Source organism: Mastigoproctus giganteus, chromosome 13 (genome assembly GCF_048544385.1).
Source record: "Mastigoproctus giganteus isolate SK-2022 chromosome 13, ASM4854438v1, whole genome shotgun sequence".
In the NCBI taxonomy this organism is placed as follows: domain Eukaryota; kingdom Metazoa; phylum Arthropoda; class Arachnida; order Uropygi; family Thelyphonidae; genus Mastigoproctus; species Mastigoproctus giganteus.
The window spans coordinates 86,897,919-86,921,701 of NC_143587.1; the positions used below are offsets into that span (position 1 = coordinate 86,897,919).

Here is a 23,783-nt window from a genome sequence, read left to right on the forward strand (position 1 = left end):
AGGAAGAGCACAATATGAGATACAGAGCAAATAATGCCTCCCACACTAACTACCATCGTAGTTTCTTAAGAGTTATCTATGGTGTATCTACACCGATATTATATGGATACATATGTTTGTATTTATGAATGCACCTAACAAATATATTTATCCACTACAAAAATTGAATCATTCTAATTACACTTATAAACACTTAGAACTAAACCCAATGCCCAGTTAACATATGCTAACCAAACATTAATTTCCCATATAAACTTGATGTAACTTGCATAAGCATTGATATAAAGTAACTGGCAACAGTACATAGTGTTATGCTTATAGTAGTAATACATATAAAAATAATATTTTTGATAGCAAAAATTTGAACACAAATTAGGAAATAAATGGAAGTTTAAAAATTAATTTGCACAATTTAAACAAATGACAGTTTTTTCAACAGTTCTTGTACACTTTGCACATCCATACATTTTACACACCATGCACATTTCTGTAGTTTTGTTTGTCTTGCATCACCTAATTTGGCATTGATGCCTTTTGAGAGATTTGACGTGGCCACTATTGTTACTGATTTGAGTTGCTGGTTTCTGTGACTATATATATATATTTTTTTTTTTCTGAGTCCTTCAACTAGATTCAATATAAAATCTCTTCTCTTCATAACTTTCCTTCACTTGTTTATAAATCAAGTATTGATTACTGGAAGATCTAATATATTATAAAAGATGTGAACCTGCTTTTGTTGAGTATTTTTTAGCCATTTAGTCTAAAACATCAACCCCATGCTTTGTTTCATTTTAAAATAATAGTGTGTCAGGTTTCTTTGTACCATTGCTTATTGCAACACTTGTATGAAGTGTACTCAAGATTATGACATTTTTATTTGCTTTGGCATGATAATTCATCAAAGTGCAATCATCAGGTTTGAAAACTGAAGTGGAATATAATTCTGCCTTCTTTTTTTATGGACATTGGAACTTTAGAGTGAAGTGTGCAAAATTTAAAATAAATTTTACAGAAGTAATAATAATATCGAATATATATAGTGTGTTTTTTATTTTTATTAATAATATTTATTATATATGTGATAAGCATAAATATATGTGCATGTTTGAAATTTCACACACTTTACAAACTTAACAGAAAGACTAACAGTCTTTTAAACTATAAAATGGAAGAGAATAAGATTGATGTTTCTATTTCATGTGTAAAACATTGTTTTACAAGTTTCAGCAGAATTAATATTTTTTATTTTTTTATTAAAACTTAAATCATAAAATAAGTAGTGCAGTCCATTAAAGATGAAATATTGACACTGATTAAACAGAATTTAAAACACCCAAATCATTTTCAAAAAATTAAAAAGGTTTGGCACCTGTCAGATGACTAACTATCATTTTTAATAGATTTTGGAAATCACAATGGGGTTAATGAGTAATTAAATGCCAAATGTAATGGGAAAGAGTCCAGAGGGATTCATTAAGTGAGGTTATAAATTGTTGTTACATCTCCCCTCTTTTCACCAGATATGGCCTGTTCTGATTACCACCTGTTCTTGCACTGAAAAAATATTTAAAATAACAATGCTTTGCAGCAAATGTGGTTCATGCAGTCCCAAAGTGTTGCAAAGAGTAGTTAGAGGATAAATGCACTGAGTTCCACTTAAGGTGTATGAAAATGGAGTGTTGCATCAGACATATAGTCCTTAAAGGCAACTTGGACGAATAAAAGTTTATTCATTTTCAGATTGCTTCATTTTTTCTGTGATAAGCCAGAAACTTTTCAAATATACCTTTGATCTTCCATCTTGAAATAGATTCTATTAGAACTTCCATTATTATATAATTTCCAGTCAGAACCCTTCCATTTGATATTATGCCTTCTGTTTGTAAAGTTAAGCCTGCAGAATATAATTAATGTTTAAATGAGCATATTTTATTTCGGTCATTCCAGATTTTATCACTAATATCAGATATTAACATTAGCCACATACTCCTTCTCGAGTGGTTTTTTTTTTTTTTTTAACTTATATAATTAAATTTATTTGTGATACCTGAGAGACAACTGCATTTCGTTATCTAAGCTTGATAATGCTAAAAATTGAAAATAAAGTTATCATACTAAAAACCAATATAATTTTTATATTTTTCAGCTATCCCATTAGAAATCAGATCTGAAGATGAGAACAGTACCATCAATTTTGTACTCATGACAAGAAGAGGAAATAAGCAACAGGTATTTTATTATTATTGGCCATATGGTGCAAGGAAGCCTGAGGCTTATGCTGACTTAAATTCAGCAAAAGAAATTCCTTAGTTACCCTGAGAGAGAGAGAGAGAGAGAGAGAGAGAGAGAGAGTCAGAAAGGAATCATCAAGAAAGAGAAGAATGATGATATTCAGCTGAGGACCCCTATTAGTTCTGTCAGAATGATTCATGTCAAAGTGGTCATATAAGAGCTGCACAATTTATATCATGTGATATGAGGTAGAAGTGAGTAGGTGTGGTAATCATTACTACCTATTCTGTTGCATTAACTTCTGTTAGTTAACCCAGTAGGCAGTTATAATTCAACTCCAGAATAAAGTGAAGGCTATTGAACCAATTAACTTTTTTTAACTTGTACAAGTTCAAGGAAGACTAGCAGTACCCCTTGCAAAAATATTGCAGTTGGTAGCAGAGTTTTTCTCTAGCTGTCCTAAAGAAATGTCCGTGTTTGATCATGAGCAGGTGAGCCAGTACGTGTCGAATCCTTTCTTATTTCTGTAAAATAAAACTATTCTTTCTTTTAAGCTAGGCAGCACTAGTAGAGAAGATTGGCCCATTCTGTAAAATAAAACTATTCAGAATTTTTATATTTTTCCATGTTTCTGCACACCTAGGAAGAAATATCTTCAATTTGAGACCAAATCAGTTAGGCCTATCGTACGCAATGGCTACAGCTAGCTGTACCCATTACAAAAATTTTGCAATTGGTAGCAGTTTTTCTCTAGCTGTCCTAAAGAAATATAGTATCAATATATACGTGTAAATGTATTCAGGATCAGTCTTTCAAAACGACCCTGAATACATTTGCAGAAACATGAAAAGGCATGTTTCTTTTTTGCCGCAGGGTACGTTCATTCAGAGTCATGAATCCTCCTAAATCCTTACTTACCTTAAATAACCTCAAAACAAAAAACAAATAAACTCAAAATTAATAATGATAAATGATGAGTTCTGAATGTATTAAACGTAACGAATGGCAATGAGTGTATGAGCTCACGTGCACAGTGTGCCAGGAGTGCAGTGAATCCTAGCAATTAGTTCTTTCTTTTAAGGTGGGCAATTTTGCAGTTGGTAGCAGATTTTTATTTATTTATTTTATTTTATTTTTTTTTTTTTTTCGGAACAAAGCACAATTGTGCAATGTGCAAATTGTTAATTAGAAAAAAATGCCTTATCAACTTATACAACTGTTTGTTTAACAGTTAACGTCTTCCTGTGGCTCCATCTATGAGGTGAATGTTGAACTATTCTCATTTGTAGTACAAAACTGGCCTGTTCCGTAAAATAAACTATTCGAAATTTTTAAATTTTAACAACTTTGTGCACACCTAGGAAGAAATATCTTCCTTCGGGTCGAGACTATTTCCAGCTCGATCGCTTAAGCCTATCATTCATACTGACGGAGTAAATAAAACAGCTTCTGTATTAAATACATAGATTGTTGTTTATAAATCATGCAGTATTTCACAATTTTCTTTCAGGACATAGAGTAAAAAAGTGAATGCTGTTTTAACGAATATTTCACTATAACAAAAATATTTCCAGTTTCCAGACCCTTATTATTAGTGATTTTTAATTCTTGTTTGAACATAATTGATCCGATGAAAAAATTCAATACAGTGAATTATTTCAGTCTATCACCTATGCATAAAATGCCTTAGTTTGCAAAGAAAGAAAAACTGTGAAAACCATGATGTTTAGAACAGTAACTCTCCCTCTTCCTGTTACAGACTGCTATGGCACCAGCACCTTTTCAAGTAAAAAATATCAATTTTTTTTTCTATCGGTACAGTACTTGCTTGAATAAACAAAGACTTGAGAAATTCATGAGACGTGAGGGGCAAAAGAGGCCTTATCATAACCTGTTTATGATTGGCATTGTTGCTTGATTTCTAGTTACTTTAGAAATGTCCTGCCCCTGCATTCAGTCCATTCATTATTCAGCAAAAAAAGCATTAGAATTAGTAATCATATTCAACTTTGCTCAAATAAAAGAAAACATAAGAGCACATATGGGACCATGTCAAGGCTTCATGAAATGAAGCCTTGCCATAACCTGTTCACAGTTAGGCATTGCTGGTATAAATTCAAGTTACTCTAATGACATTCTTTTATAAAGTCCACTCATTTGACAAAAAATTGTTAGAATTGGTACTCTTAATCAACTTTAGTGCAGGCTGAAATTACACATTTAAATTGTAAAATACTGCAAAAAGAAAAGGCCCAAAAAATTATAATAATAAGATATCAGTTACTAAAATTATTATAGATAATTATCATATAAGGATGCATTGAATGGTATATTATTAGGGGCTAGCACTATTCAGTGCATCTAATAATAATCAGCAAAGCAGTCTGTTTGCTGATTATACTGCTAGTAATAGTAGGTCCTAATAATATGCCAAAAGGCCTGGGTTAGAAAGATGTAATAAAAAGTAATAATTTATCAGAATTTTGAGGCATACTGTCAGAATAACAGCTAGCCCAACAGAGAGTGACTGAATAGATATATACACAAATTATATACATAAGATGAAAGGGGATGGGCGAGCTAACGGAGAGTAAAAAATAAGCTGAGGCTGCGAAAGGTGAAGTGGAGGAAGAAATAAGATAAAAATAGTACTCCAGTCTGCCTCAGATACTCTGACAGCTGGGTCCTTTCATCGGGCATAAAAATGTAGAATATGATAGCATACAGACATAAAGAGAAGATCAAAGCATATAGCAATGGTACTCGTATGTACTGGGAGTGTAACTGCCCTACCCATGATTTGGGGGTCCTGGTATTTCAAGAAGGCATAGAGCAATCATTGAATATGCAATGAATCAATTAAAACAAACTTATGGTAAAATGTAGAAAACTTTTAAGCAAAGAGAAACTGAGAAATTAAAACATTAATATTGGAAAGCAAAAAAATAGACATACATTTTTTTATATAATATTTATTAAATCATTTAATTCCAACAATAAAATTATATGGATGAAATTTATGAAAACAAAAGAACAGCCTTGTCTAACAATACAATTATAACTCTGCTCTGTTATGCAAATAATACAAGCTTTGCCTAAAATATAAAAGATTACTGCAAGATACAATGCCAAAATATAAGAAAACTAAGCTATAATAGCCATATTTTTTATAACATTAGTAAAAATGAAAGCAAAATTAAATATGCTGTTTAGGCAAGAACACACACACACACACACACACACACACATATATATATAACTAAAACAGTACTCATGATCAGGCCACACTTTGAGTTTTTGAAATTTGGTAGCAAAAATTTGCTAGCAGGGATAAGGAGGTGATTATCCCCTTGTATAAGGCAGTGGTCAGGCCACACCTTGAGTACTGCATACAGGTCTGAAAGTCTGAAATTTAGGAAGGATGTAGAGTTGCTAGAATGAGTACAGAGAAGGGCAACAAGACTGGTGAGGGGCACAATGGGGTGCTCTTACAATGGAAGGCTTAAGTTCGGTAAATTGCAGAACTTAACATCAGTGCTGATGGGATTCTTCCTCTTGCTCAGATTACAAACCTGAGGGGGCTTAAACTGAAAATGAGGAAAGACATTTGTTGAATAGATGTGCGTATATTTGCCTTTAGCCATCAGGTAGTTGATTGCCGGAACAAACTTCCATCTGTTTTTGTTCAAGTCAATAATTTAGTTTAAATAAATTCAAGGAAGAAGTGGACGAACTTTTGGAGCCAATGGATGGTAGGAAAAAATTATTTATGGACAAGTGCCAAGATAGAAAGCACCCAATGACCATAATTGTATAATGTGTAGATAAGTAATAGCTGCAGAGAAAAGAAAGGAAAGGTAGGAGGAAATTTAGAATAACTACAGAAAAAAAAAAAAATTAAATACCATATAGAAATAAATAAATACTTATATAGAAAAATTTTTTATATTGTCATATATCGCACAATTCTGGCATCTCTTCAAGTGTGCGACAGAATTGCACAACAAAACAACAATATAGTGTCCCCTGTTTCTAACATAATGTACATGTCATGGCAAAATAAAATAATAAATAGCATTAAGGGAAGAAAAAAAATTCAAAGTAAAAATATATTTGAAAATAAGAGTATTATTATTATTTTTGAGTTTTGAGTTTTTCTGTATGAAGATCTTTGTCCCACTTTTTGAGGTAATCCGTGAAAATATCTGAAGTCATCCAAGCTTTTCTGTTAGACTTATAAGCGACTGGAAGTTGCTTCACATTCTTGAAACATCTTGGTTTGGCAGACTTTCCAATCACTTTCTTTTATCTGTCCCAGACATATTTGTGCAGATAGCCACTGTAAGTCTATTCTTCAACAACTTTCCTTCAATGCATTTTTTGCCTTGGAATTTCAAAGTTTGGTCAGGAGTGACAGAAAATTCCAGCTTCATCCATATTGTAGATGTCATCGTCACTGTGGCCTTGAGAGTGAAGTGGCCACACGTCGGTCATCCACGTAAATGTTATCTCCATGTCCACTGCAGATGCTTCTCCACTGATTTTGCCATAGCAGATTTTATGCTGATTCTTAAAACGATCAAGCCACCCATTTGAGCAACAAAATCCTGCATAGTTGAAAAGCCATGCAAATTCTGCTTTAGCCGTTAAGATTGGTCCACTTATGGGTAACCAAGCATTTCTTGAGTCTTCACATTTGTTATGTTGTCATTGCTATGATTATTATTATTTTTTGCCATATGGTGCAAGGAAGCCTGAGGCTTATGCTGCACCAGCCAAAAAAAAAGAGTATAAAGGAGGATATATAAAAAGCTGGCAAGTAATTTATGGTTGACACGACAGAGGAACAAAACCAAAAAAAAAAAAATATATATATATATATATATATATATATATATATATATATATATATATATATAACTGGATAACTAAATTAAAACAAATAAGAGTTCCTGTAAATATCAAAAATGACACAAACGGAAAATTCAATCTGACTTACTACTGCTGAATGCTTCCCGATGGCGAAAAATATCATTTGTTTGATTGTTATATTCCAAATCGAAGGATGCAATTTATTGCTTTTGCTGCAAATTGTTTTCTGAAATAAAAGTTGCACTAACATGTGAAGGTCTGAATGACTGTAAAAATATAAACTATAGATTAAACGCACATGAAACTAATAAAAAACACTTAAGTGCTTATAAAGCATGGAAAGAGTTCATAAAAAAAAATTGATAGCTCCACAACAATTGATAGCACTCTACAGAAAAAGCTAATGAAAATATTAAACACTAGAGGAACGTTTTAGAAAGATTTTTTTTTTTTTTTTTTTTTTTTTTCGATCATAAAATTGTATGGAGCACAAAATTTTGCATTACATGGAACATCCAATAAGTTGTATGAAGATAATAACAGAAGTTTTTTAAAAATTATCAAATTGTTAGCAGAATAATACCCAGCAATGAAAGAACACTCAAGAAAGATTATAAGTAAAGAAACTCATCAACATTATGTGGGTAAAAACATTCAAAATGAAATTATAGATCTCTTAAAACATTGCCATTAAGGAAAGTATTGTAAGGAAGTCGAAAAAATGTAAATATTCTGTAATTGTCGACTGCACACTGAGCAAATGACAATAGTCATGCACTTTGTAAATATACTACCTGCTCCAAATCATGAGGGTTTTCTGTTTATACTCCGGCACGACAACCAAGTCAGTAGAGTTTACAATAAATCGTCAATACAAATATTTATCGTATTTAGTAGTCACGGGCTTGAACCCCGGTCCACTCAAGGAACACGTGCTATGCACTCTTGCTCCTGACCACTGGGCTACGTCAGGCCTCCTGCTCCAAATCATGAGGGAAGTTATGTAGAGATCTCTGAGCATTTTTCAGGATTCATAATAAATAACTAAAAATAATAATAATAATAATTTTTTTGGATTCATAAATAGATACATAAATCACGATAGCACAGGTAAAGGAATAACGGACAAAATATTTGAAGATTACATAAAAAAGTATGATCTTTCATTGATGACTTAAGAGGTCAAATATACCACAATGGCTTAAACATGCATGGAAAGCATACTGTCTTCATTTCCAAGAGCATTCTTTATACCATGCTCTTCGCATTCCTTGAATTTAATAATAAATGATGCAGCAAGTTGTATTGAAGCTATGTCATTTTTTGATATTGTACAGCATATTTACACTTTTTTCTTGTCATCTCCACAAAAGTGGGATGTTTTAAAGCAATATGTTAAAGGGTTAACCTTAAAAGCACATAGTGATACCAGGTGGGCCAATCGTCTGGAAACACTAAACCATTGAGATACCAACTGGAAGAAATAATTGAAGCTTTAGAAAGTTTTTTGAATGTGCAACAACCAATCACAACATCAACAATAGCAAAAAATAAACCTAAAGCAAGCTCTTTATTTAAGAATATTGCAGATTTTAAATTTATTTGTTCATTAATTATTTGGTATGATGTGTTAGACAACGTGAATATAACAAGTAAAGTTTTATAAGAAATCGGCTTATCAAATTTTCAGATTCTGTAATCTTGAAGTGTCATAAAGGAAGCAGAAAAAATTGCAACCAAATTGGAGATTGAAAAAGATATCAAAAAAAAACAAGAACTCAAACGCGAAAGGCAATGCTTACATACAAAAGTAATGATGAAACTATACCTGATGAAAAAGAAAATTTTTAATTTAATTTCTTTTATAACATTCTAGATAATACAGTAAATGCTTTAAAGTATCATTTTGATGTAATGATATATTAAGAAATATTAGATATATTAGGAAGAGTTCTAATATATCTTTTTAAATATTAGAACTTATCTTATTTCATGAAATAAGATAAAATGTTCTTATCCCCCATATCGCCCATGAAAATCCTTGAATTTCTTTGTAAAAAGAATTTTACGTATTTACTACCTAACTTGTTCATAGCTCTATGTATTTTGCTGACATGGCCTGTTTCTGTGGACAGCATGCAAAGGATTTTTACGAAGTTAAAATTAATAAAAACGCATTTGAGAACAGCAGTGACTCGGAAGAGATTGGATGAATTAACAATGCTATCAATAGAATGGGTTTTGTTGAAAGAACTTGATTTGGAAAATATAATAATATATTTTGCAGCCATAAAAGCTCAAAAAGTTTTAATAAATTTTGTCAAATTTTGCTAATTTCAAAAAGTTCTGCTTTAACATGTTGTAGACATTACTTGTTTTGTATACCGTGTGCCTGAGAGTTTGATTTTTATATTTGAATTAAACAAAAAAAAAAAAAAATTATGTATAGTTAATGAAGAATTTTAATTTTATTTTAAATTTAGTGTTACATTGCAAATAATTTACTTTTTGTAAGTAAATAAAATGTAAAATTAATCATTCTGAAAAATGAAAACCTTTGCATCAGCACACAGTCAGTGTGGCCTAGGGGTGGTAGTAGTAGTGGCATGTGATACAAAAAAGCAAGTGTATGAGCTTATGCAGCATCAGCCAAAAAAAAAAAAAAAATCACATCATTCCCTCCACAATGACAGATGGAAGTTTGTTCCAGCAATTAACCACCCACTGGCTAAAGGCAAATTTCCGCACATCTATTCTACATCTGCCTTTTCTTAATTTGAATTTATGCCCCCTTAGGTTCGTAATCTGAACAAGTGAAAGGAACCCATCAGAATTCAGCGTGCTCAACCCATTCAAGACCTTATACACCTCAATCAGATCACCACGCAGTGCCCAGTCTCCAGCCACTGCAATTTGCAGAACTTAAGCCTCTTTTGGTAAGAGGATCCCTTCATTCCCCTCACCAATCTTGTTGCCCTTCTCTGTACACGCTCAAGCAAATCTACATCCTTCCTAAAATGAGGCCTCCAGACCTGTACACAGTACTCAAGGCGTGGCCTGACCATTGCCTTATACAGAGGGACAATCACCTCCTTTTCCCTGCAAGCAAAATTCCTATATATCATTGACAAAACCCCTGGCACCCTGTCTGCATTGCTCAGAAAACTTGATATCTGACTGCACAATTATTCTCGGGTATTTTTCATTTTCTACCACCTTAAGTATAGTACCACACAGTTGGTATGTTTCTCTGGGGTTACTTCTACCCATATACAGTACTTTGCATTTGTCAAGGTTAAACTTCAGTTGCCACTTCTTAGCCCATCTGCCCAAATTATCTAGATTCTGATGCAGTAGCACACTGCCATTACGGTCATTAACAACCTGCCAACCTTTCTTTCAACTGCAAACTTTGACACTAAGCCTGATATACCTTTATCAATATCATTGATGAATATATAAAACAACAGTGGACCCAAAATCGAACCCTGTGGGTCTCCACTAATAACATTAGTCCACGAAGAGCAGCACCCATTAATTACCACCCTCTGTCTTCTCCCACTCAACCATCCTTTTATCCATTGTAGCAACTTACCCTTAATACCATTCTGCTCCAATTTGTACAATAGTCTTCCATGCACAACAGTGTCAAAAGCTTTCCTGAAATCCAAATATATGATATCAAAATTATTTTTTGCATCCAGTTCCTTTGTAACCACATCATAATATCTTATCAAATTTGTCAGACAAGACTTTCCCTTAACAAACCCATGCTGTGTCTGAATTATTGCTGCAGTCTTGTCTAGATGATCCTGCAATGCATCTTTAACCAGTGACTCCATTATTTTACCCGGAACAAAAGTTAAACTAACCAGTCTGTAATTACTCGTGTCACCCTTCAATCCCCCTTTGTGAATTGGGGATACATTTGCACGTCTCCAGTCCGTGGGGACCTCCCCTGAGTGCAAGGATGCTCTCATAATTATGGCTAAGGGTTTGCTTAGTTGCTTTGCCGCCTCCTTTAATATAACTGGATAGATCCCATCCACCCCAGGTGCCTTTCTTATGTTTAACTTCAACAATTTCTCCTCCACTTTGCTCTCAGTTATTACAAAATCATTAAGCACCCTGCAACAATTTGATAACCTTCTGCCATTTTCAAACCTTAATAACTCCTCATGTGTGAATGTGGATGCAAAATACTCATTCAGTTTGTTTGCTATGTGAGCAGGATCATCAACGGTCGAACCATCGATATCAGGTGGACCAATGAGATTCATCCCCTTAATCCTTGCTGTTTTTCTTAGCATCTTTTGCCAAAGATTTCTCGTAATCTGCCTTCGCCTGCCTAACCTCCTTTGTGACCTGATTACAGACTAGCTTATATCTGCCATAGGCTTCTGAGTCACTTGATAATTTATATGCATCCCATGCATTTTTCTTCTCTGTCACGAGTCTCATTAGTTCATTTGATAACCATTTAGGCTTAAACCTTGAACAGTATTTCTTAATATGTATGAAACTTTAATAGGTAACCTGAAACACAGCGTCAGCAGTTGTCTGATATCACGATAATCTTTGAGAAAAAAGCCAAACAGTTGCAAAGACAGTGACAAGGTAACCTGAGAGGTTCTTGTGCAGTTTCTCTCTGAAAACTATTAAAAAAAATTCACTTCAGCAACTATTGCAATCAAAGCATAACTATGTTTAGGAAGGTAGGAAATTTTTCATATTTTTAATCATTGATTAATGGTTAACGCAGGAACCTTGGTTTTGAAGGTCAACTGTCAGGTTACCCATCACTACTGCCAAGCTAAACTGGCCCAAGGAACACACAGGATTTGTATGGCATATAAATTGGCCAGCCAAATCACCATATTTAAAACCTATAGAGAATGTAATTGGACTATCTTGAACACAAAATGAAAAGAACAGTAGCATCCACAGAGCTGAGTGATTTACAAGTTCAATTGTTTTCAGAATTGCCCAATATTGATATAAACTATTCAAGGAATCTAGATGGATCCCTACCAGCAACAATTCATAAAGTGATTTTTGCACTAAAGAAAAAATCACTTAGTAACTAAATTTCTGTCTGTCTGTCTGTCTGTCTGTCTGTCTGTCTGTCTGTCTGTCTGTCTGTCTGTCTGTCTGTCTGTCTGTCTGTCTGTCTGTCTGTCTGTCTGTCTGTCTGTCTGTCTGTCTGTCTGTCTGTCTGTCTGTGTGTGTGTGTGTGTGTGTGTGTGTGTGTGTGTGTGTGTGTGTGTGTGTGTGTGTGTGTGTGTGTGTGTGTGTGTGTGTGTGTGTGTGTGTGTGTGTGTACTTTTTGGTATGGTACAGTGTATTTGGGTATATATACATTTACTATAATGGTTTAAAATTCATTCTTTATCTTTTGAGTTAAATTTGTAATGTCTGTATGCTTCCATCTGTTGATTCTGTCATTTTAATACTGTATACCAGTTGATCTGACTTCTTCAGGCAGTCTCTTTCTCATTATTAAAAGTTACACCTTTATTATCTGGTACTTAGATAATCAGAAAGCTCTAGTTAACCATTATATATATACACACATTCAGTCCTCGTATAACATGTGTTTACACTACACGAATTCAATCATACACAATTTATAAATAGGGGTACGATGTTGCAAATAAAACAAACCGTTGCTTATGCATGATTCAGCTTTGCGTTTAAAAGAAATGGCAGTCAAATGCAGCAGAATAACCCTAGCTGAATGCCACTTGCCGCTTTGTTTACTCAGTTACTACACGCACAGTGCTTTGTTTGTATCAAGCGATGCCTCTATCTATGTGGGCAGGAGCAGCAGTGTGTAGCACACTCTTCTTGATTAGCCCGGGGTTCGAGCCCGCGACCACCAAATACGGAAGATGCAGAAAGGTCAGGGAATGACCACCGCATATCCCCGGAGCAATATGGTCTTAGTTGCTAATGCTCCTAAAAACCAAATAACAACAACATTGTATCAAGCGTGCTTCCTCATTTTTGTTCTTTTTCTACTGTAATTGCGCTTTATTCCCTAAAAATGAGTAAAATACTTGAAAGAAGTGTGAAAAGGAAGTGTGCTGGTGAAGATACTGCAGCAGGTTCAGAGAGAAAATTAAAATATTTTCAAAAAATATAAAATTTTGAAATGCTTTGAGCAGAATGAAAGAACGTGATATTGTGCATGCTACAAGCCTAAATAAGGCAATGCTGAGAACAATTAGAAAGAATGCAGAGAAAATAAAAGCAAGTTTTATAGCAGGAACAAGTCAAAAAGTGTAACAAATCCATTAGATAAAGAATTGGAAGAGATGGGATGTTTGGTTTTGGTTTTTTTTTTTTAGGAGCATTAGCAACTAAGGCCATATTGCTCCCGGGATATGCGGTGGTCATTCCCTGAACTTTCTGCATCCTCCGTATTTGGTGGTCACGGGCTCGAACCCAGGTCTAATTAAGAAGTGTGTGCTACGCACTGCTGCTCCTGCCCACCTGGCTATGGAGGCGCCAGATGGGATGTCTGTTATCTGTTTGGATAGAAGATCAAACTAAGACGAGATCAGGAACAAGTTTGCATACAATAAAGGCAAAAGCATTGGCAATATTTTATTACATAATAATCGTAATAAAATATATAAGTATTTTATTACGATTATTAATTGTGCTTGGTAATGTTTTGGTTATAAATGTGTGTTCAGTCTTGAGTGTTGGCACCTATTTCTCCCATATATGCAATATAAAAGTTATATTATATACTTGGTATTATATACTTGGATCTTAGAAAGGCTTTTGATACTGTTGCACATGGAAGACTGCTGCACAAATTGGAGCAGTGTGGCATTTGGAGGCAAGTTGCTGCTATGGATAAAGGGGTGGTTGAGGGGGAGAAGACAGAGAGTGGTAATCAATGGACACTGCTCATCGTGGACTAATGTTATTAGTGGAGTCCCTCAGGGTTCAGTATTGGGGCCTTTATTGTTTTCTGTATTTATAAATGATATTGATGATGGTATATCAGGCTTAATGTCCAAGTTTGCAGACGATACGAAGGTTGGCAGGGTTGTCAAGGACACTACTGACACTATGCTGCTGCAACAGGATTTGGAAAGGTTGAGCAGATGGGCTTCGAGGTGGCAAATGAAGTTTAACATTGACAAATGTAAAGTACTACATATGGGAAACAGCAACCCCAGAGCAACGTATCAACTCTGTGGTACTACACTGACAGTGGTAGAGAATGAAAGGGACCTGGGGGTGGTGGTGCAGGCAGATATGAAGTTCTCTGAGCAGTGCAGACGAGCTGCAAGAGTAGCTCATGGTGTATTGTCAATGATATATAGGAATTTTTCTAGCAGGGATAAGGAGGTGATTATTCCCTTGTATAAGGCAATGGTCAGGCCACACCTAGAGTACTGTGTACAGGCCTGGAGGCCTCATTTCAGGAAGGATGTAGAGCTGCTGGAACGAGTACAGAGAAGGGCAACTAGATTGGTGAATGGGACAAAGGGGTTCTCTTACGAAGAAAGGCTTAAGTTTTGCAAATTACAGTGTCTGGAAACTAGGCACCAGCGGGGTGATCTGATAGAGGTGTACAAAGCCTTGAATGGTTTGAGCATGCTCAATGCTGATGGGATTCTTCCTCTAGCTCAGAAAAATCACCTGAGAGGGCATAAATTCAAATTGAGGAAAGACAGATGTAGGATAGATGTGCGGAAATTTGCCTTTAGCCAGCGGGTGGTTGGTGGGTGGAACAGACTTCCATCCCTTGTCGTGGAAGTTGATAGCCTAAATAAGTTTAAGGCTCAGCTGGACAGGTATTTCGAACGAACAGAGGGGTGAAGTGGAAGTGGTTATTTTTATTTATTTATGTTACTTTTTTTTTTTTTTTTTTTTGGCTGATGCTGCATAAGCTTGCTTTCTTGCATCAAATGCCTCTACTAATGCTAATGCTAATGCTAATATTGCACGATTTTGCATTGCTTCTAGGAACACACAACTACCGTGTTATGTGAGGATTGACTACACACACACACACACACACACACACACACACACACACACACAAGGTGGAATTAATAAGTCAGATAAGTGTAAAGATGGAACCGTAAATTACACAAAATGCTAAAATCTAATAGGAAAAGGATAGCAGAAATAGGAGATATTGTAGGTGTGAAAAAGAATGAAAGAATGTGAATATCCTAAATGTTGTAATGAATTCAGCAAAATTATAGGCCAAATTGAAAAGCCAATTAGAGAGGAGTGACCTATAAAGTAAAAAAGATTAAGTCAAAATGATTAAATAAATAAAAAGAATAGTAGCCAGAATCAGATATGGGTGAAGGGGGGGGGGGGTAGAGCAAATATGCAATCAAATCTGATGTTAGCAAAAGTAAATATTTCTTCAAACAGGCCTATGGGGCTGGGAAATTCCATACTGTAATAATTAAAGACCAACACCAGCCAAGGAATTAAAAATTTTTACTATAAAAATAAAATATACAGAATATAATGAAATACTGTGATACACTATCAGAAGACTAAAGTATTACAATAAATTACAAAAAAAATAAACTACGATAAAACATTAAAAATATACCGAATTAAAAAATTATTTTTAATTTTAAAAATATAAAATTATCTAAAATAAACTGGATTAAAAGCGATAAAACCTGAAGCTTTCGGAGACTGCTGTCTCCTTCTTCAACAGTGTACTATTACTGCAATGACATCCTTAAGTAGCAGGCCCATGGCTCTCATGCATGTGGTCCATCAGACACATGGTCGGCATGTCCCATTCACGGCTCGGGAGTGTGTCAAACAGAACCGGTCATCCCGTCTGAGGACAGCCGCCTCAAACAGGGGGTGTAAACGTATCCCCCGTCCCTGTTAATAGTATTACGACTGGATGAACCGATTCGCAAGCTCTCGAGCCACTTGTGTTCCCAAAATCCATGGGCACGGTCTGTAATGACCGCATCTTCAGGGGAGATCCGATGCTGCTTCTCCCAGAAATGCTCTGCCACAGCAGACCTCACATAATTAGCAGGCTTAATAGTGGTCGTGTGCTCCCCCAGATGGTCTTTTAAACGTCGCCCCGTCTCCCCCACATACCAACACCAGCCAAGGAATCTGGTCTTTAATTATTGCAGTATGGAATTTCCCAGCCCCATAGGCCTGTTTGAAGATATAGTGAATAATTATGGCCATTTGATGCTTCGACACATCCACGAGTACCAGAAAATCAGCCTAGCTGAAGCTAAACAGAGACAACATCTGAGATTCGCCCATAGGTGCAAAACACGAGTTGGTGCCACGTGGCTTTCGGGTTAGAATGTCATTTAATGATGACCATCTGGGGAGAGTTACTAAACTCTATCAGAGAAAAGTTTTAAGTATTTGGATTTCCAAATTACATAATGATCTGAGAGATATTAGAAGACACATTGGATTGATGTTGGAATACATTAGTACCAATCTAACCCCAGGTCATTGTGCGTTGATTTTGAGGGTAGTGGCAGATAAAGCAACCAGGGTTGCAGATATTTACAAGTGCAGGCAAACCAACAAATTCAATAGGTTGCTAGAGGAATCCGTGGTGGTACGTAATAGTGATATTGGTAACTTTATTCATAACCTTAGCAGCAAACAGTTTACTAAAGAACAGGAGGAAGTATTGAGCCTGGGTCCAAAGTTTGCTCTAGTACCTGCTAGGCCTTCCATTGTAGAGATAGCTATGGGAGTGAAAAAAGCCATCAACAAACTACCCGTGACCCAAGCTGATGAGATACGGGTGAGGATTGCGGCTATTTTAAGTCAGGCCAGGACGGCGCATTCTAATCTTAGCCATAGACATGAAAGAGCATTAAGACAACTTAGAAAGGATGAGGATATTATAATATTATCTGCTGATAAAGGCAGATCCACAGTTATACTGAACAAAGAAGATTATTGTGCAAAAGCTCTGGATCTTTTACAGGATGCCAACATATATAAAGTTACCCATCGAAATCCGTTAGCTGGTTTGGAGAGACAAGTTAATAACATCATACAGGGCTGGCAAAATAACTAAAGAAGTTTATTGGACTCTTTGTGCCTCAGGATGTCGATTACCCCGTCTATGGCCTCCCAAAGATGCACAAGGTGGGCATTACATTGAGACCAATAGTATCATTTGTGGGTAGCCCCACCTATGCCTTATCGGGATTTTTAGCTAGTGGGACGCTCCAGTTTAGTGGTTAAAGATAGCAAGGAATTTGTAAACTTCATAAGAAGCCAGTCTATAGGTGAAGATGAACTTATGGTCTCGTTTGACGTATCTTTGTTCACATGTATCCCCATTTTACATGGGGTGCATTGTGTAAAATTGGCCGTGGAACAGGATGATAACTAAGTGCTAGATGTTTACTAAGTATCGATGATATTTGTAAAGGTGTTGAGTTTTGCCTCGCTAGCACTACAATGATCTTTCAAAAAGTTATGTACAAGCAGGTCCATGGGTTCCCCCATTAGTGCCATTGTGGCCAATTTGGCAATGGAGGAACTGGAAACCAGGGTGTTTCATCAGTTGGATTTCCCCATGCGCAAGTGGAGGAGATATGTGGACAATACGTTCACCATTTTAAAAAAGGGGAAGGAAGATGAGGTGCTCAATTTACTTAACAGCTTCTCCCCATTTATACAATTCACCTCGGAGGTGGAAAAAGCTAGGTCCCTCCCGTTTCTGGATGTCCTGGTTAACAGAGATGGGTCTAGAATAAAGACAACAATTTATAGAAAGCCTATGTGCCGTGGCCAGTATGTTCATTACAGTTCGGCACAGGCTTATCATCATAAGAATAGTGTAGCCAAGGCGTTGTTGAATAGGGTGGGGACCCACTGTAGTACCCCCCGAGGATAAGGAAATGGAAATTTGCAGAGTCACGGCAGACTTCAGGAAGTGTGGGTACCCCCCAGAGGGTCTTGGACAAATATATTTATAGGGTAGAGTCCAATCGTAGGGAGTCGCCTGCCCCTGTGGCTACCGTATACATTCCTTACTATCTGGGCCTTTCAGAACACCTTATACGGGCACTGCGGGAGTGTCAGACCCTCTGTGTGCAACTTCCGGGACAGAGATTACACACAGTGGTGTCTCAAGTTAAAGATCCCGTAACCCAGGACTATACTAGTAGTGTGGTCTATGAGATTAAGTGCCCGGATTGTGAGAAGTGTTATGTGGGGGAGACGGGGCGACATTTAAAAGACCATCTGGGGAAGCACATGACCACTATTAAGACTGCTAATTATGCGAGGTCTGCTGTGGCAGAGCATTTCTGGGAGAAGCAGCATCAGATCTCCCCTGAAGATGCAGTCATTACGGACCGTGCCCGTGGATTTTGGGAACACAGGTGGCTCGAGAGCTTGCGAATTGGTTCATCCAGTCGTAATACTATTAACAGGGACGGGGGGTACATTTACACCCCCTGTTTGAGGCAGTTGTCCTCAGAGGGATGACCGGTTCTGTTTGACACGCTCCTGAGCCACTTCCGTTTCTAATGCGCGCGTGGGGAATGCCGACCATGTGTCTGATGGACCACATGCATGAGAGCCATGGGCCTGCTACTTAAGGATGTCATTGCAGTAATAGTACACTGTTGAAGAAGGAGACAGCAGTCTCCGAAAGCTTCAGGTTTTATTGCTTTTAATCCAGTTTATTTTAGATAATTTTATATTTTTAATGTTTTATCGTAGTTTATTTTTTTGTAATTTATTGTAATACTTTAGTCTTCTGATAGTGTATCACAGTATTTCATTATATTCTGTATATTTTATTTTTATAGTAAAAATTTTTAATTTATGGCTGGTGTTGGTCTTTAATTATTGCAGTAAAGTAAATATTGATACATGATCGGGTATTTCATCAGGAGAAAACACCTAAACATGTATCAATGTACTTGTCCCAATCTGTGGAAGAGAAGCAAATTTAAGAATAAAACTAAGTGGGGGGGCAGTATAACTTTCACAAAATATGGACAAGGTAGTCCCAATGCAGTATGCTATTTGATAAATTAAGATGAATTAAAGTAGAAATAAAATTAAAAACTAGGTGTTTACAGTGTAGCCAAGATGCAAAAAAAAAAAAAAAAAAATTTTAGAATAAATTAAAGGAGAATAAAATTTGGTTAACGTAAATAGAGATTTGGTAAATAGAATTTAGGTAGAATATGTATATAGAATTTAGTGCAAGCAAATGGTTCGAGGATATGGAAGGGATGAAAGTGTAGCTAAAGAGAGGCGAATAGAGCTAGAATAGCTCGCTCTCTCTTTATATATATATATATATAGTAAGTGCCGGTTATAGTGATCACATTTGCAGATTGAAGTTTTATTCTAATGAGCAGCGATTCTAATAAGCAAAAATCGACAAATATCCAGAGGCTATAAAAAATAAAGATACCAAGTGCAAATTTACACTTTATTGCCAAAGGTTTATTACCAATTAAATGATATGTAAAAATCGGAATATAAGAATATTCCGATTTTTATGTTCCGAACAGAATAAAAATAAATTTATACTTGCATACATAGCTTAATTAGTATACATATTAATTAAACATAACACTTTGCAATGTGGTTATAATTTAAAATAGGCACTTATTTTAGATTGCTTTAAATTATCACTACAAAATTTATTTATAGATTTTTCAATATTGTGTAACAGTCTGTATTCACATTCACAATCACTTGCACCAGTTTCTTCCAATGCTGTCCTCAGGATGGCTATAGGTTCACGAGTTTACTGTTTTGTAACTGGAATTCATTCAGGTTCATCTTCATTTTCCTCCTCTTCCTTGGCAAAGTTATCAGTAATAGACTGGACAATTTCTTTATCTGTTATAGCTGTAGCAACTTGCAGTTCACCATCTATGTCCATCCCATCATTAAACTCCTGTTCACCCATGTCTTCAGACTTTTCAATGTGATCAGTACCGTGACTTAGTTGCCCATCATGAATAATTAATCCACATTTTTTTAAACAGTTGCTAATGCAGGTTTCGGAAACTTCATTCCAGGCACTCATTGTCATATGAAGTGCATCTAGAACAGTTATCAGTTTTGCAATATCAGATGATGTTCCCAATCCTTCATCTATAGACTGGATTATTATTCACCTCATATCCGATCTATAAAAGGTCTTAAAGGTTTTTATTATTCCCTGGTTGAGAGGTTGAATCAGTGATGTGGTATGTGAAGGTAGAAAAACTATTCAGTATGGAATACCCAAAGGTCGCGGGTTCAAATCCCACCTTGGGCTTGGATCAGAGTAAGGTGCATTATGGCCACAGAAGCCAATGCGCCAACAACTTTCAATTGTTTTAACAACTTTCAATTGTTTTTGAAAGTCAGCTTTGGATGAGCTGGGCAGTCGTCCAAAACAAATGCAATTTTTTTGTTTTTCTTATCCAATTCAAATCCCATTTTCCAAGATAATCTTCAAATAAAGAAGCTGTCATCCAAGTATTGGTATTATTGGCATATTCAACGGGCAGCTGTTTTACTCCTTTCAAACATCTAGGCGATTTACTCTTGCCGATAACTAACGGCTTCATCTTGATTGTTCCCACGTGTTGCATGCTTAAAGAACTGTAATCCTGTCCTTGATCTTCTTTCCTGCAGACGCAGAAGAATTTTTAAAAATCATTCAGTGATCTGGGGTAGCCCTGTAGTACAACCCTGTTTCATCCTTATTTAAAACGTCTTCAGAATTATAAGTGCTTAACACAGTTTGCCAAGAGGTTTTGGTGTCAGCTGCAGAACCATCGGAATCCTGTTTTTCTCTGTGAAATTTTTTGTAAACAGTATCATGCCTCTCCTTCCATTTTGTCAGCTATCCATCCATCGCCTTAAACTCTTGTAGTTTTTCAGCAAAATCATTAGCTTTTTGAAGAATGCTATGATTGATTGGTGCATTAAATTAGCTGGCCTGTTTGAACCAAACTACCAGAGCTTCATCTACTGTTTAGCATTTCCCTTCATGCTTCCTTTTTCTGGTGTCACTAATGACATTACTATTTAATGCGTGTGACGTGATTTTAACAATTTTGATAAAGATGACTGAGGCACTCCTAATATTACTTGCCGCTTCTCTTTGAGACATATTGCCTAAGTTTAATTTATTGTACATTTCTATAGTTCATAACTTATCTTTTACACTCAAATTCACTCTCTTTCTGTTCACTGACTTTTTTTTTTTTTTGTAGTAAAATTTAAAACACAGTAAAAAAGATAAGCGTCAAATCAATAACAAAGCACACTGCACACACAAATTGGAACTAACATGACACATGCAACTGAGACAAAGTTTAGATACAGAAATGAAGAGCAGATTTCAGCGAAGGGGAAACACATTTCATCATAATGTGAAAACACAGAATTCCAGCTATCAGTATTATCGCAAATGAATAAGATCGAGTTTACTAACTGTTTATTGCACTAACAGAAAAGCCCAATAAACCGAAAATTGCAAATTGTTTTTATTGTTTTATGGTTGTGTGCTTTAGAAAAATATCATAGAGATGCTCAAAATTAATTCTTATAACTGAAAATGTGATTCTAGTAAAGGATGAAAGTGTAGTGCATTTTATTGATTTGAATCGGTTCTTTGAAATTTGATTCTATTGAGTGGCTGATTCTGATAACCAGTGATCACTATAACCAGCACTTACTTTATATATTTATTATACTGATTTTAAGAGCTTTTTTGTTTTTTTGGCATAAAATTAAAATCTCTCTCGTTTATAAGAATTTTTCTGTAAATATGTGGTTTTTGTTATTGAGCAAGTCAACTGGCCTATCTTTCATCATGCTTCAAAGACAGAGAATGATAGTATCACTTGTATATACCCATTTGCAAGAATATTTGCTGATGCTATTGAGGCAGTGTTAGGTGGGTCGGAAAACTGATAGCTTGGGAGGATACACAGACTAAAAGGTTAACAGTGGCTGCAGGCAGAAGCAAAAGTGATTCTTGCACTGCTTCTATTAGAATGAGCAACAGCCTGGAAAGCAAAGCAGTGTAGATTTCCAGGACTGCTGGGAGTCATAGTGGAACAAGTAAATACATGGGCTTTGTTAGGGTCACTGAGAGTAGAAACAGGTGCATGTACACCAATGCTAGGAGTATAGTTAATAAATTTGATGAGCTTGAAGTGCTAGTCAAGACCTCAAAGGCAGATATTGTTGGGATATCAATCAGAGACACGTTGTCACACAGACATAAGCAGTGCAGAATTGGAATTTGAGGAGAACAATGTGTACAGAAAGGATAGACAGGACAGGAAGGGAGGAGGGTTATGCTGTTAGTTAAGAAACATAAAATCTAAGTGCATCCAATTGATGTTGGTGGACAATACAATGTTGAGCCTGTTTGGTGTGACGTAAGCACTGGGAAAGGAAAAATGAATAGATATGTGTTATAGGCCTAATGAATCTGATGAGTATAATGAGCAATTGTGCAGAGAAATAGTGTGCCAGTAAATCAGAATGTCTTATAATGGGGATTTTAACTTTCCAGATACTGAACTGGAACTTGTGGCTTGGTCACTCGCACACTAGCAGGACTTTCGTGGATTTATTGGATGACCATTTTCTACAGCAACATGTTCGAGAGGCAACCAGAGGGAATAATACTCTTGATCTGATTATCAGCGGTGATTATTCATGCATTAAGAATTTGCAGATAAAGGAACCACTGGGTGACAGTGGTCACAATGTACTGATGTGGGAATTACTTAACGATGTAACTACCATCAAGTCTAAATGGAAGGGCTTCTGCTTTCGGAAAGGTGATTACAGGGGTCTCAGACCGTTTCTAAATTCTGTACAGTGGAATCAACTGATGATGTAACATTCTAAATGGGAAGCCTTCACTGACTTAATTTTGGAAGCTACTAGGCTTTTCATTCCAATTAAGAAATACTGTTCAAGGTTTAGGCCTAAATGGATGGTAGGTGAATTAATGAGGCTCGTGGCAGAGAACAAAAATGTATGGGATGCATATAAAGTATCAGGTGACACAAAAGCTTATGCACACAAGCAGATATAAGCTAGACTGTAATCAAGTCACAAAGGAAGTTAGGGAGGCGAAGGCAGATTACGAGAAATAGCTGGCAAAGGATGCAAAGAAAAACAGCAAAGAGTTCTTTACTTATGTAAACTGTAGAAGGATGAATCAGATTGGACCACTTAACATAGATGGGTTGACCATTGAAGATCATGCTCAGGTAACTGATAAACTGAATGAGTATTTTGCATCTACTTTCACACATCTGGAGTTATTCAATGAGAAGAATGCCAGAAGTTTATCAAACTCTAACAGGGAGCTAAGTGATTTGGTAATAACTGAGAGCAAAGTGGAGGAGAAATTGTTGAAGTTAAACATAAAAAAGGCACCTGGGGTGGACAGGATCTATCCAGTTAAGTAAAAGGTGTGTAAATGTATCACCAATTCACAAATGGGGTTCAAAAGGTGACACAAGTAACTATAGACCTGTTAGTTTAACTTGTGTTTCGGGGAAAATAATGGAATCACTGGTTAAAGAAGCATCACAGGATCATCTAGACAAGGCTGCAATAATAGTTAAGACACAGCATGGATTTGTTAAAGGGAGGTCTTGTCTGACCAATTTGATTGG

The 23,783-nt window shown here is 35.9% G+C and overlaps 1 protein-coding gene across 5 annotated transcripts in view; it reads left to right on the forward strand.

Moving 5' to 3' along the window:
* The window catches only part of Upf2 (UPF2 regulator of nonsense mediated mRNA decay), a 695,457-nt gene that overhangs the window by 569,834 nt on the left and 101,840 nt on the right, over positions 1-23,783 (forward strand). For all 5 annotated transcript variants that reach the window (XR_016547840.1, XR_016547841.1, XM_090387842.1 and 2 more), the window contains exon 37: positions 2,150-2,232. Coding sequence is in view for 3 of the 5 variants with exons in the window: in XM_090387842.1 (XP_090243968.1) it covers positions 2,150-2,232 (83 nt within the window). In the remaining 2 variants the exon portion in view is untranslated. The remainder of the gene's footprint in view (positions 1-2,149; positions 2,233-23,783) is intronic.